General features: G+C 39.1%; 1 protein-coding gene across 1 annotated transcript; it reads right to left on the bottom strand.

Annotated features, from left to right (window-relative positions):
* Positions 1-1,459: 1,459 nt before the first annotated feature.
* On the bottom strand, positions 1,460-1,795 carry LOC113780416 (glycine-rich protein 2-like). Its single transcript, XM_027326219.1, has one exon. It carries the CDS (start codon positions 1,793-1,795, stop codon positions 1,460-1,462), a length of 336 nt encoding a protein of 111 aa, XP_027182020.1.
* Between the last annotated feature and the right edge of the window lie 13,111 nt (positions 1,796-14,906).

Genomic DNA, 14,906 nt, shown 5'->3' with positions numbered 1-14,906 from the left:
AGTAATCACAAAAGACAAAAATGAACATGAAATCGAATCAATTAAATCATGTAAACAACCCACATTTAAAAAGGGTAAAAGAAGAAAGGACTTGATTGCAAAAATTAACAAAAGCTTTGGGGTCAAAATTAAAGAAAAATAAAGTTTAGGGACCTATTTGTAATTAAATTAGGGACCCAATTGAAAGCATTGAAAGTTTGTAGGGCCATAGCGAAATTAAAGAAAAGTCCAGGGACTTAATTGCAAGTTCAATTTATGGTTTCTTAATGGATCAGATCATTGGGCCATATTTTATTTGTTTGTGCCGAACCTCACCAGCCCAACCGAAAATCCAAGCAAAACAAACGAGTTAGCCCAATTTTTACCGAACAAACCAGTCCAATCAAAAGAGTGGGCTTTTATCTCCTAAGCCCAAATCAGAATTCAATCAAAACAAGTCAATGACCCATTCCCGAAACTCAAACAAAAATAACCTCTTAACCCAAATCATTTACTTCACTAAAACCAACATAAAAAGCAAATCAACTAAAATTATTAAGCCACAATCATGACCCAAAATCAAGAATTAATCTATCCGCAAAATCACATAAAATATGCAAACAGAGGATTAAACTTAAAAGGATAAAATTAGTTCAATTTTCCAGATTTTGAGCCACAGTGAAATTAGGCAGAAACGAAAGGGTTAAATGCACTCGAATTAGGAGCCTGATTGAAAATATTAAAACAGTTTCGGGGGGCAAATTATGAAGTTCTAAAACTTCTGGGGTTATATCACAACGGAAGGGGAAATTGAAGAACTGGAATCATAAATTTAAAGAAGTAATCATCTTCCCCCCAAACGGCCCAAACGTTTGATGCCATCTTTCTTTGCAGACGGAAATCAGAAAACTCAGGTCTGGCCACTCCCCAATCAAAACGACAATCACACAAGCTCTTTCTCATACCATTTCAATTCGAATTCATATGATGGGAAACATAAAGCCACAGAAAAATGCAGGACTACAATACATCAAAACTTCTTATGTGCGAGAAAATTAATCTGCTGACTTAGCCGGCTCTTTCCCATAAAAAACGCAAACAAATCTTCTTTCAATAAGAATTCCTAGTCAGGCATTTCGTCGAACAGGTCAGGGGCATCCGAAATTTCACCAATTCGTTGATATATTGGAACTATAATCGGCCCAAAATTGTTCAGTAATAAAAATTTCAACCCAATTAATCCCATAAGAGCACGTACAATCAAAAAAATGACGGACAATCAATCAAGAAAGTCGCAACAACCGATTCACAGAAACATGCTTGGGGTTGGGGATTTTCCAGAATTTGCACTTGAAGAAGTCAAACTGAAATTTAAAGGAAAGAATGACTTACAATGCTTCCTTGGTGAAGAATTTGCAGGCGGTGGTGGTGGCTTCCCGTGAGCGGCAGCGGCGTCGGAAAATTCTAGAGCTGGCAAGATTCAGCTCGTTCGCACCGCTTTTGCCTCTTCGCTGGCTTCTTCCCCCTCTGTCCGTTGCTCATTTTCTCCCTGAACAGGTCCCTCATCTGGGCCAGTGACATTGGCGGCCTTGGTACGAACACCATCACCTTGTTCCACTCCAAACTCGACGGCTTCATCCTTGCCCAGACTGCAAAACCCTCCACTGCCGGCCTTAATTCCATAGCGGTGGACGAACAAATTTGTGCCGCCGTCAGTAGGAATGATGAACCCAGAGCTCTTCTGGTCATTGAACCACTTGACACAACCCTTTGCTTTCTCGGCTTGCCTCTGCTCACCGCCCTCCTCAGCAGCCATTTTCTTCCTTCAAACCCGCCACCAGCCCGTAGCCTTTCTTTTTCTTTCTTTGCTTTCAGCCCAACCGAAACTCCCCTCTCTAATTGTTCTTGTTTTCTATTTTTCTTTGTTGCCTTTCTTTTTTTTTCGCCAAAACTCTCCCCCTCTATCAACTCCGCCTCCTCCCCTGCTTTTCTTTTCATCCCCTTACCCTCTGTTTTTTCTCAAAAACCTCCGTAGCTTTCTTTTGTCGGCTATTTTCCTTAGCCCCCAACCGAGAGCCTCCCTCTCTGTTTTTCTTAGCCTTTCGTCCCTCTTTTGCTTTTACTCTGTTTTTCCTTCGGTTTCTTCCTCTCCTAGCTCTCAGACGAAACCCCCTCCATTTTTTGCTCTGTTCTTGAGCCGCAATCTCTCTCGGCCTTTTTGTTTTTCCCCACCGAAGCCCCCTTTTTGTTTTTCTTCATAGTCGAGAGCTCTCTCGGCTCTCTCTATCTCCTCTGCCGGCTGCCCTCCTCTCTCTCCTTTTTTTTTATTTTCTTGCTCTCTGTTTCTTTTCTTAGCCTTTTCGTCGCCTCCTTCCCAAAACCTAGCCGCCAAGTCCTTTTCTTGTTTTCATTGCCTTTTTTCCTTTTTTTTTTGTTTTTCAAATCCTCAACCTACAAGTGTCTAGACAGGTGAGGTGTTGTTAAATACAAAAATGGACAATTGTCCCTATTGCCTATCCCCACTTGTCTAACATGCAAGTTTCCACTTATTATACATTATTTTGTATTTTTGTATTTTTCAATTTTTCCTTTTTTGTTGAAATTTAGTATGAAGACAAAAATAAATAGATAATAAAATAAAATGAACTAGAACAAAATAAAATAAAATAAAATAAAAACCCTAGAATTGAAAAAAATAAAGCAAAATTAAATTAATTAAACCAATAAAGTTAAAAAATCAAAAATTTGGTGTCTACAGTGTTTCTTCTCTCTTTTCTCCCTCTAACTCACAGCCACCATGGAGGATATGAGGAAGAAATGAAGCTAAAAGAAAGATAAGATGATAGTAATTGGTTTGGTCAAAGTTGGATGGATGACTTCCAAGTGTCACCTTAGGATCAAATTTCAAATTTTATTCTTTTCCTTTGTTTTGTGGCCAACATTTTTGGCCCTCTCAAGGCTGATTAAGGGTTGATATTTGTGAAATAATAGCAGGGATATTAAGGTAATAAGGTAGTGGTCAAGTGGTATATTCAATCGTTAGCAAACAGTGCACGTCGGTTCGGGCCGTTTTTCCCTAACTCGCGCGTACTAGTGTTTTCACTTATGATTCACTAAATTATTATTAACACTTCTAATCACACATTTTTTTTTATATAAAACTCACTTTTAACCACCAAATTTAGTACACACATCTCACTAAGTGATAACATGACCAAAATATGTGAAAATCCTAATTTACCCGAACTATAAAATTATGGGTAAAACTCTTAAATCTCTTAGTCATTACAACTATTAAGGGAGTAAATAAGTAGTAAAGATATTATATAGTAATTTATTCAAAATAATAGGGAATTTTAAGAAAATATGAACGAATTTTCCAGTCGTCACACTCTCTCCTGCTTAAAAGAATTTCGTCCTTGAAATTTCAACATTTACTTCAAACATTCCCGATATCTCCTCTGCACTCTGCTCTTCCTTGTTTTAAACCTATTCCATACTTGTTATTACGTAAATTGTGCATTCTTAATATTTTCACGAGCTAAGGGTTGGAATACTCTAATACCTCATTAACGAGTTCATCATTAATAGTAAATATTACCTCAAGAAATTTGTCACTCTATGTATTCCAATCCAAGAACCAACTATGTAATCTTTATCACAAAATCCCAATGGTCTTTATGCATTCTCAATGAACTTGAAATGTCTCGTAGATCGAATTCTATAAGATCTTAACAACATAATAATTCCGTTGTACTCGGCCTTAATGCTAGCAATCGTTCAAAATGATTAGAAAGAAACCTCAATACGATGGAAGATAGGGAATGTACCTTCGATGACTGCCAATGGGTCAGTCACCTCTTGATGTCCCATTGCATAGGCCCTTATCGGCACTTTCGGTCGATTACCCATTGCATTGGTCGGCTTAGAAGTGCTCCCTTCTGCCCATGAAAAATTTCCTTCTTTTGACAAGTGTGAGCACTGAGCAATCAGGTGCTCAGCACTACCACATCAGTAGCATTTCCGATTTGTCCCTTTCTTTCAATAATTATCTTGCATGTGGTTACCAACCCCACAAAACCCACATGTCGTTTTGGGTCCTGGTGTCGGACCTCCACGTGAGGTACCCCTCTGGGTCTCTTTTCATGCCTGAGCTTTCTCAAAATTTCCCTGATTCGGGATCCCTACTGATCAAGAACCACTGACTCCTAGGCCCATCTTAGATGATGGCTCGCTTCTCGAGCTCTGTTCATCAATATAACTACTTGTGTTAGATTGTCTTCTTTTCCTATCATGAAAAACCATTACTTGATTCTTAGTATTTTCAATTATTTTCGCTTTTTCAATAACTTGACTATATGTCTCCAATTGAACAGTAGCTAGTGCCTCTTGAATCTCTACATTCAAACCCTGGACAAACCGACGAATTCTCTTTTGGTCTGTCAGTACTAAATCCAAAGCAAAATGAGAGAGTTTGGTAAACTGCGTCTCATACTCCACCACACTCATAGTTCCTTGACGCAGTCGTATAAACTCATCCTCCCACCTTTGTTGAACAAGTTGCGGTAAGTATTTCTTATTAAACTCACGGGTGAAATTAACCCATGTTTATGGGGTCTGCCCTCTATCCCATTTGGCTCGAATCATATTCCACCAGGCTCGAGCTGCCTCCTCAAACTGAAAAACGGCGAAAACTATCTGCCATTCCTCCGAGTATCGTAATACAGCGAAAATATCTAACATTCGATCCAACCAACTCACCGCTATGTCAGGGTTAGGATCACCCAAAAATTTTGGCGGTAGAAACTTTTGAAACCATTCTAAGGCACGGTTCTCTCCCTCATGATTTTCGGGACGCTGTACCTGGCTTTGACCCTAGATACAGCGCCACCAGAGCCCATATAGTCTATCCCATCCATCGGCCCTACACCAACAGCACTAGGTGGCGCTTCTGCAGCCACATCCAAGAGAATCTCGGAATCTCGCATAATACCACGGACTCTCTCTCTCATCTGCCCCTTCAAAGCGAAGAGGTGGCGGAGAGTCTCCTCAAACTGACGACCGAGAGTATACGTCCGCTCCTCCTCAACTAGTAGCCCTCCTCGAGGTCACGTAGGCACATGGCCTGTCAATGGCCCACTCCTTTGGCCTTTTCCAACTTTGCCCTCAGAGAGTCAACCACCTTATCTAGGCGACGACGCTCGTCATCTATAATCATAACAAGCTCATCAGGATATCCATAAGTATGTCGACACTCACACGGTCGATTCATCCGACAGAAGGAAGAATATAGCATATAGGGTTCCCCGACCCTCCTCTTATATCTTAGAACTCGTCGGCGCACCACCTGGCTCACCGGTCCACCTACACTCTTGGCTCTTACTTCGGTATCGCTAGGTCCACCAGTATCGCTCGGTCCACCGGTATCGTTAGGTCTACCAGTCTCCATACTTACACAACAAAACATAATTTAATCAGTTCCCCGGCATTTCATCTTAATAGATACGATTCAACTTAAAGGCAATCGAGTACTTATATGTCCTATAACTTATTTCTCAACTGCCCAAATCCTTTAACCTAAGCGTTTTGATACCACCTGTGACGACCCCACCGTACCTAGAGAAGCACCAAAGGGTTTAGCGGATCGTCTGTCTAGCTTGCGCAAGGACTCGATACTTAAAACCAAGAAAATAGACTTCACGCAAAAGAGAGTTCCATTTACACAATTACGTCTTCAAAAGTTGCATAAAACTACTACATTAAGTCATACACACCACTAGTACCAGAAAGTAAAAGTTTCTAACTATAATTGTCACAACAAATATGTACACCTTACTAGTCAACTTACAATAAGTACTAGGGTAAAATCAACTATTCTATAAACTAAAAGTCTATATACCTTCCCGTGTAAGTCCCAAAGGCAACCAAGAGGGGGGGGTGAATTGGGTTGATTAAAATCTTAACCAAATTTATGCACTTTTTCTTTAATAAAAATTTACCTTCTTTTCTAGTAATGATCAACCAAGTAGATTAGAAGACAAGAGCAATATTGATCAGAAACACAAGTATAGACAAGCAATGAGAATTTTATTAAACAGAAAAGTAAATTAGGGAATCAAACCAAGTGTCTACCAAGCTATCCTCAAACTTGAAGACCACACACTAGGAAGAGCAACTTCTCTTAGATGGAAGAAGATCAACTAGATGTACAATGGAGGGAGCACTTCCTCCTTGCCCTAAGCCTCACTTAGTCAAGTTAAGAAGTTTTACAAACACTCAGAAAACCCTCAACAAAGCTACATTAAAGATCCTTTCAGTCACAAAAGAAATGCTCACCAGAAATTCACACCACTTTAAAACAAATCTTGCTTTGGAGACTATTTTCTAGCTAAAATATCTCTTGAGATCTTGTAAACAAAGTGTGCAAAAGTCCTTCCTTCGTTCAGAACAGTTTGTTTTTAAAGGGGAACAGAAATGGGCTTCATTAAAGCTTCCAACGGATAGAAGGCAGATGAAGGGTCAGCTAGCCGTTGGGGCTTTCGGACGTCCGACGATCAAATCATCGTCCGAACCAATCGTCCGAAAACAGCCAAGTTGAAGTTCGGACGTCCGATGAGTTTTTGTCGTCCGACAGCACAGCGTCCGATCGTAGGCCGAGAGCTAGCAAGTTATCTTGGAATTTTTCGGACGTCCGATCTGGTTGATATGCGTCCGAGGTGTGCGTCCGATCCTTCCGGACGTCCGATGCTTCCTTATGAGCGTCCGACAGAGCTTCCTTCCTGATGTTCTTTATCCTTTCGGACGTCCGACAGATTCCTTTCGGCCGTCCGACATGAGTGTCCTGTTTTTGCTTCTTCTTTTGGTTGATTTGTATTTCATGACATTTTAGTACCTGATTCTTTGATAGGCAAAAACACTTATATTTGAAGAAGGTTAGATAGATATTTCAAAGAACTTTTGTGATCATCAAAACCAAGAATAACATTCTCCCCCTTTTTGATGATGACAAAACAAAAGTTTGAAATGAGATTTGATGATTGCAGTAAAAACTCCCCCTTTCTCAATAGACAAGAACTCCCCCTTACTTAATGAATCATAAAAAGATTTGAAAAGCTCCCCCTCACTTGGCTGCCCAACCGAATTAAACAATTAAGCATATCAGCCAATCAATCCATCACAATCATCAACTGAATTTAAACAATCAATCCAACATATCCAACATCACCAATCATCAATCAAACATCATCAATTATCAATCATCAATCAACACCAATCCTCTCCCCCTTTTTGTCATCACAAAAGGGCAACCAATCACATCAACACATCCACAAACATATTTATCAATGAAAACCAAATTCATTGCATTCACACAATCAGAATAGACAAACAAGCATAAAATCATTAAAATATTAGACATCCATCAAAACAGTACTTAAACATCCATAAAAAGAAACTTAAAATATCCATTACATTACATATTCATTGTTGAATACCACAAACACATAAAAAGACAAACATAATGCAAATGTCCTAAGTGATGAACTATGTGGATCCAGGTGTCCTCCGAGAGAGCTGATATTGGTCGAGATCCTCCTCTTCAGTTTCTTCATCATCTTCAGCAGCCTCTTCAACTGGTGCCTTGCCTTTATCTGATGTAGAAGGTGCCATGAGGAGTCACAGGGGTTGATGAACCAGGGTCTGGAATTGATGAACTTGGATCAGTGGGGTGTGACTCTTTGTCATGGGAAACTTCCTCAACCACAGGGGGGGAAACAGGAGGTTCTTTTTGTCTAGGAAGGCAGTTTGTTGCTCAGAGGACATGGTGAGCATTAGGCCATGTTCTAGAAGAAGAACATGCTGTTTGAGTTCATGAAGAAGCTCAATCACTCCATCATTGGAGGAGGAAGATGCCTTAGTGGCAGATTTCCTAGGATGAATGGGAGTGAGTGGAATAGATGAAGGATCATGTGCAGACTTAGACCTCTGTTCACTAGATGATGCACCCTTATAAGCCCACAGATTATCTTTAAAAACAAGATTTTTCCTTTCAAAATACCCTTTTGTAAAGGCATAAGAAGATGCTTCTTTAGGACAAACACCTAGAATAGGGACTTTGTAAAACTCAAAAATCTTTTGAAGAAACTTTCCATAAGATAATTTTCTGCGAGAATCAGTGGCATAGCGAAGTAAAAACTTGCACATGACAAAACCAAAATCAATACGAATTTTTTCTTGAAAACAATAAAAGAGGTACAACTCCATTTTGTTTGCATCAGTTCTATGGCCATCAGTAGGCACAAGCAGGTTTGAAATGATAGAAAAAGCAATTAAATTCACAGGGGCCAGATCATTCAATTTAGCATCAGCAGGTGAGGAAAAACTTCTTTTGAAATAGGTTAACATTTTTGTCCCATCAAAATGATTTGCCGCAGTCGGGAGCTCTTCATAGGAAAAGAAATTAGCAATCTTATCTTTTCATAAACGTTCAATGGTAGTATTTAAAATGGAGTTCACAATTTCAGAGTCAAAGATTAAGTCTACCCCATTAACCCTGGAAAATATTTCAGTTTGGTCAGAACCTTTCCTAAGATTGGCAAAAAATTGATGCAACATATCAGGATAGTAGACATTTGGCATAGAAATAAGATGTGACCATTTCTGGAAAGCAAATAGACTCAGAATGGATTCTAAACCTATGGAGCGAAATTCAGAGGGGTTTACAGTTCTTTGAGGGATGACACTCTTCTGGGATATCCAGGAGTATTTGTCTTTCGCAGCATCATCAAAGAATGTAGGAGGAGGGGCTGATTTTGGAGGCGGTTGAGAAGATGTCCCCTGTCCAGATTCAGGCTGAGAGTGTCTTCTAGGAACTTTTAGCACTTTGAACCAAGATTCCAACGGTATAAAGTTTTCCAATTTTGGACCTACTAAATGCTATTTCTGATTTTTCTAAATTTGACGTACAAAACTGAAATTTTCCGACTTGATGGGAAATGAGTTTTTGGAAACTCTTCCCTATCCTTTGATATCGATTGACCATTTTAAACTTGATTTCATGAAAGAAATCAGTTTTTCTTGTGTTATTAAACCCCACTTTTGAGTCTCGATTTAAGAGTAATTAAGGCTCTCTTTCATGATATTTTCTTAGTATTGTACAAGGGTACAATCTTCCTTGTTAACCAGGGATTTATAAGTAATAGTGTGTGATAGTTAATTATTATTTGCTCAGGCGCTCAAGAGGACCTTCAAGAGGATCTCGAAGCGGAAGCCTAAAAGTTGTTTGAGGACTTACTCCCTATTTTGATTGGTGATGTCAAGTGCATGATTTGTTGCAATTATGTGAATTGCTGCTTATGGACTGAATGGTTTATGACTGTTGAGTCGAGTGTGTATTTTATCGCACTCGTTCTCTTTCAACTGATAGTATAACTGAATTGCTCATGACTGAATTGTAATTGATTGACTGAATTGCAACTGATTGACTGCACATCGTTGGAGTGAATCTCCTCGACTTAAATTGAACTGTGGGGACGCCCAAATCTCAATTGGCCGACCTTGCGACTCGAACCAACAAGGGCTTGGCCGAGAAGCTTGGTGAACCATGAGATAACTGTAAGTTTGATCTATTGAGAGATCTTGTTTGGCCTACTTGCGTAGTAGTTCCTTTTATTGAAGCGCTGGCCCGGTGCAGTGTATGGTGGATGGAACTGTGAAGTAAGTGGAGTTCTACGGACTTAAATGCCGACCCGATTGATGGAGTATCATCGCGGGAAGGTATTCGATCGAGGCTTGGCGAAACAAGTGGAACTTAGTACCTGAGAGCTCCTGTATCCTCATTGAATGTGTTTAATTGAAAGTTGTGAATTGCTTGAATGTTACAGCTTTAATTCTCACTTACATGCCATTGCTACTTGAACTATGTGTTTTGCATGGGGCCTCACTGAGCGTTCGCTCATCCCATTAGATTTGTTTTCCTTAGCAGGGGTCGAGATGGAAAGAGTTTCGGAGAAGCCGACTTGAGGCACTTTGGATTAGGGTTTTAAATGCACTGGACTAGACATCTTTTGAAAGTTGTGTATTTTGAAAGAGTGATTGTATTTCGAAACTTGTTATGTAAGATTGAATATTCATGTATGGAGATGACTTCTTGTCTTTATTTTGACTTCGTTATTAGTCGTTATCCTTAAATTTGAACTAGAATTGTAATGAGTCCTAGCAAGAGTTGGGCAGGTGTCCCGCCGATACCCTTTGGTCCGTCTTAGGGAGAAGTGGGGGCATCACAGTTGGTATCAGAGCTTAGGTTTCAGATCTTCGTAGTGTATCTTAGGCTAAAAGTTTAGGATACTGGACCATGGGATTCACTTGAACATTAACCTATTGTATTCCAGTGGTTAAAGAGAATTGGTACTCGAGAGTTTCTGAAACGGCATTGGTGGAAAAGAGCACTAGGTTAGAGATTTATTTGGAGGATATATTAGAGACTTTACCCTGGAAAATAGGAATGAGATATCTCAGTTATACTTTAAGAGATATTTGAGCGAGTTAGTGACTCTAAGTTTCTAATCCGAAAATTGTGGTTGTTTTATAGGGATAGAAAATGGTAACAGGAGTCATGCCTCTAATGGCAATAGTCATGTTAATGGCCACGTGGAGCCTCTTAGGCCAGTCTACTATCGAGCACTGGGTGGAGGAGTTCGTATTCGATTCTCGCCTGCCACTAGGTTTTCCCGTTGTCCCTGTAGGGCAACGTATGCTTGCCCGAATAATCTCGTGTTATCTGTCGACGACGAGCGTCGTCAGTTAGTGAATACCAACAGAGCTTTACTCCAAGAGATCGAGGAGTTGTGCGCTGTGGTGGACGCTCAGGATGTGAAGATTGAGGAGTTAGAGGGGACGGTGGTAAACGAAACGGCTAGGATTGAGGCCGCTCGTAATGAGTTTCAGAGGGCTAGGGCTCGATTGACTAGGATAGGTGAGGAGATCCGAGATTGGGCTTCTCGGATCCTAATTGATACCACTACGTTAATTGAGGAGGTGATAGAGGCTTTCGATAGTCTGGCTCACGAGGGCACTCCTGAGGAGGACCCTTTCAAGGGGGACCCGGAAGAGGACGATCAGGCTAGTAGCTCAGATGCAAATTAGACTAGGAGTGATAAATCTTTTGACTGCTGTAACTAGAAATAGCTGGGGTGGTGCTAGTTCAAAGACCGTTGTATTTTGTTCAATTGTGTGACATACTTTTTGAAGAACTTAAGCCTACTTTTGACATGTGTAACTAAATGTACTTTTGTAGTACCTGTGTGCTATATTTTTGTAAATACCATTGACTTGGCAATTATATGAACCTTGAAATGTTAATATATGCTAGTTGTTATTTCAAATATTTTTCATGTCACCTTTTGTTTTTAAGTGTTTCCTCGCATAATTATTTTTAATTTGCATTTAAACATACTTAAGACTATGAACGGCCGTGGAGGTGCAAGGGACCGAAGACGTGGGGTTAGACAACCCGAAATCCATGGAGATGATTAGTAATTGAGCGATTCTTGAAGTTCGCCCATCTAAGATTCACGGAGGGTCTAACCTCAAAATAGTAGATTGCTTTGAGGGGATGAAATAAGGCACTAGTGAAAGTAAGAGGTTAGGGTTTCTTCTCGAACAACTTTGTAGATGAGTATTGGAGAGTGAACTAGGACGTGGAACTTTTATATTAGGGAATAAGATCTCCGTATTTTGTTATGTTTGTAAGTAATGATAGTAATCTTGTGGAGACTCAAGAACTCGTCCATATTAAGCAGAGAATAGTTAAGATTTATATTCTGGGTTAACCTAGAAGCAAGAAAAGAAAAAGTAATATGGCCAGAGCTTCCATTGTGAATGGTTAGTTATTTCGAACCCTTGATTTGCCTAGCAGGCTAGCAGTTGACTTAAGCCAACTGGTAAGATGATAAATTTGGAAGAAATGCGTAAAGAAATGAACATTCTTTGAAATGAGGTAGAATTTCAAAAGAAATTGGCTGACTACTGGGAAGGATGGTGGAAACAAGAATATGAAGAGAAAATTGAGTTGCTACGCAAGAACATGGAACTGGAGAAGAAATACAAAGGAAATTCTCAAACTTATCAAACCGTAACTTTTCACGTAATTTGTGGATATTGTGGCAAGCTTAATCACGATGAGACCAAGTGCTAGAGAAAACAAAGAAAATGTCTGAGATGCGGTAGTACCGAGCATAAGTTGTCGAATTATCTTAGAGCTTCTAAGAAAAGAGAAAATACTCGACAGTCTGCTAGATCCATTGCAAAGCAATCGAGGGGCAGAAGGGGTGATTAATGCTAATGGCTGTGAGAGAAATTCGAGTAATGGAAGTAATACGAGCGGGGATGGAACTGACCCCACTCGAGGAATACGGGTTGTAGTTTACTTAGTCTAGACTGACACTTTAGAAGTGGCAATCCTTTGTAAAATAGGAAAATCCTTTTGTTGTTTTGTATCTTGGCAACTCGGCACGATCTGTTATGACCTTGTCGTTTTCCATCTCTAACTTTATGTAACTATTTGATCTTTTATAACATATGACAATTTACTTGCTTTTAATTGATTTCATGGCTTACAGGTATATTTAAACTTTGCCCCATACCTTTAGATTGGTGATAAGATATGAATGATAGTGGATGTGGTCAAGATTGTATTGGAGAGCGTAGGCAAACTTCAGGTCTTGGAGGTGACCAGGGATCGGCGGTGGACCAAAAATCGAGAACAGAGGGCTAAGACTGGGACCCAACGCTTGATTGCCAACTTGATATATTAATTGTGAGGTTTGAGTTGATAAAAGGAAATATTTGATAGATTTAATGAGCCTAACGATTAAGAGACCGGATATCATATTTAGAATGGAAGTTTGAGACCATACATAGACTATCGAGACTGGAACAATGTGACCATTAAGAACAACTACCCTTTTGCCTTACATGGTTAAGAATTCGATCAACTGTAAGGAGCCGTGGTACTATCCTAGTGGGATTTAAAGTAGAACTATTATTAGTTGAAGATCCTAGAAACCAATGTGCCTAAAACTACTTTCAATTCAAAATATGGGCACTTTGAATTTTCAGTTACGTCTTTTGGGTTGACTAATGCACTAGCAGCATTTACGGATCTAATGCATCGGAGTTTTAAACCGTATTTGGATTAATCTGTGGTGGCATTTATTAATGATACATCAGTATACTTTAAGGTTCGAGAAGATCATGAAAGACACCTGATGATTGTTTTACAAACCCCGAGAGAGCGCCAACTTTCCTTAAGTTCAATAAATGTGAGTTCGGTTGGAAGAAATAGACTTTTTAGGTTGTACAATATCTAAGAAAGGAATTGCTATAGACTCAGCCAAAGTGGAAGCTGTTTTAAGAGGAAACGACCAGAAAATCCTACCGAAATTTGGAGTTCTTAGAGTTAGCCGAATATTACCTTTGACTTATCAAGGACTTTTCTAAGGCTGCAAGACTTGGTAAATTATTTGGGATTCTAAATGTGAGGAAGAATTTCAAAAGTGAAAAAATGTTTAACCGATGCACCTATATTAACCTTATCGAGCGGAGAAGGTAGTTTTGTGATTTATACAGATGCTTCAAAGGATGGTTTAGAATGTGCATCATTATTACACGATAAGGTGATTGCATATGCCTCTAGAAAGTAAAATCTTACGAGAGAAATTTTCAACTCATGATTTGGACTTAGCGGCTGTGATATTTGCATTAAAGAAGTGAAGACATTACCTATATAGGATAGACATGAGGCCAATCAAGTTGCCCTATAACTTGGAAGTTAAAACACCTATTGGAGAAAAAAATCAAAGTTTGATTGCTAGTTGGATGAATAGAAATTGCGAAGTATGGGTTGGAAAACGTAATTAGTGATTGATCGGATAGGTTTAACCATTAAGGAAATGATATTGTCCTAAGTGTGAATTTTGTGGACGAAATTCTTTTTAAGGAGGAAAGGATGTGAGGACCCAAAAATTTTCTTATTTTAACTAGCTTATTTAATTATTTATTCACCCGTTTTCTCTGAATAATTTATTTCATCCATTTTAAATCCATTTGTATAGAACAATGTCTCCCTTATGTTTTTTAATGTTTCCTTAGCAAAATTTATTTTTCGGAGGCTCATTTAGTAAGGAATAACGAGTACACATTTTTTGAGGCAAAATTCGATTCGAGAGTGCAATAATCTTGGAGAATTAAGAATGATCAATAGTAAACTAAGAAAAGTTAATTGAGAGATTAGATGTGAGTGAGTTAAAATTTAAGCTTATACCGTACGCGCATCGAAAGTTTCCCGAAAATTGTGCCGGCGCAAACTAATTAGAGATTTGAATAATTAATACTAGACTCGTGTGAGGACTCATGTTTTTATTTTTAAAATAGTCATTTTATAATTATTTACCCTAGTATTAGTTAATTATATTATCGTTACATGAATTCCTTTTAGGTATCGCTTTATCGCGCGCGAATCGGAAGTTCGCATATTTCGATCCGAAACAGTTAAATGGAAATTTAAAAAATTTATACTAGACTACTAAGAGTGAATAATTATAATGTTAAAGGAAGTACATTAGAGGTTTAGTGCACAAGAGAAACAAACTCGAGAGAAAACAGATGCGAAACGCGCGCACGAGTATATTATTCATAGTTGACTTTTGTGTAAATTTTAACCACAAATCATTCAAGTTTCTCCAAGAAGCTTCATTCATTAGCACACACTCTCTCTCCTCTCACCAAGCTTGGCCGAAACTCTCCAAGGAAGAAGAAGAAAAGAGCTCTCTTCATTTGTTTCCATTCTTACTCCAAATCCTTCACAAATCACCATCCAACCTGAAAATCACTTGGAAATTCACTTAAGCTAGAAGAAAGACTTCATCTTA

The sequence above is a fragment of the Coffea eugenioides genome, chromosome 8 (genome assembly GCF_003713205.1).
Source record: "Coffea eugenioides isolate CCC68of chromosome 8, Ceug_1.0, whole genome shotgun sequence".
In the NCBI taxonomy this organism is placed as follows: Eukaryota; Viridiplantae; Streptophyta; class Magnoliopsida; order Gentianales; family Rubiaceae; genus Coffea; species Coffea eugenioides.
Note: the sequence above shows the minus strand (reverse complement) of the source record. Positions and strands in the feature narration are given on the sequence as shown.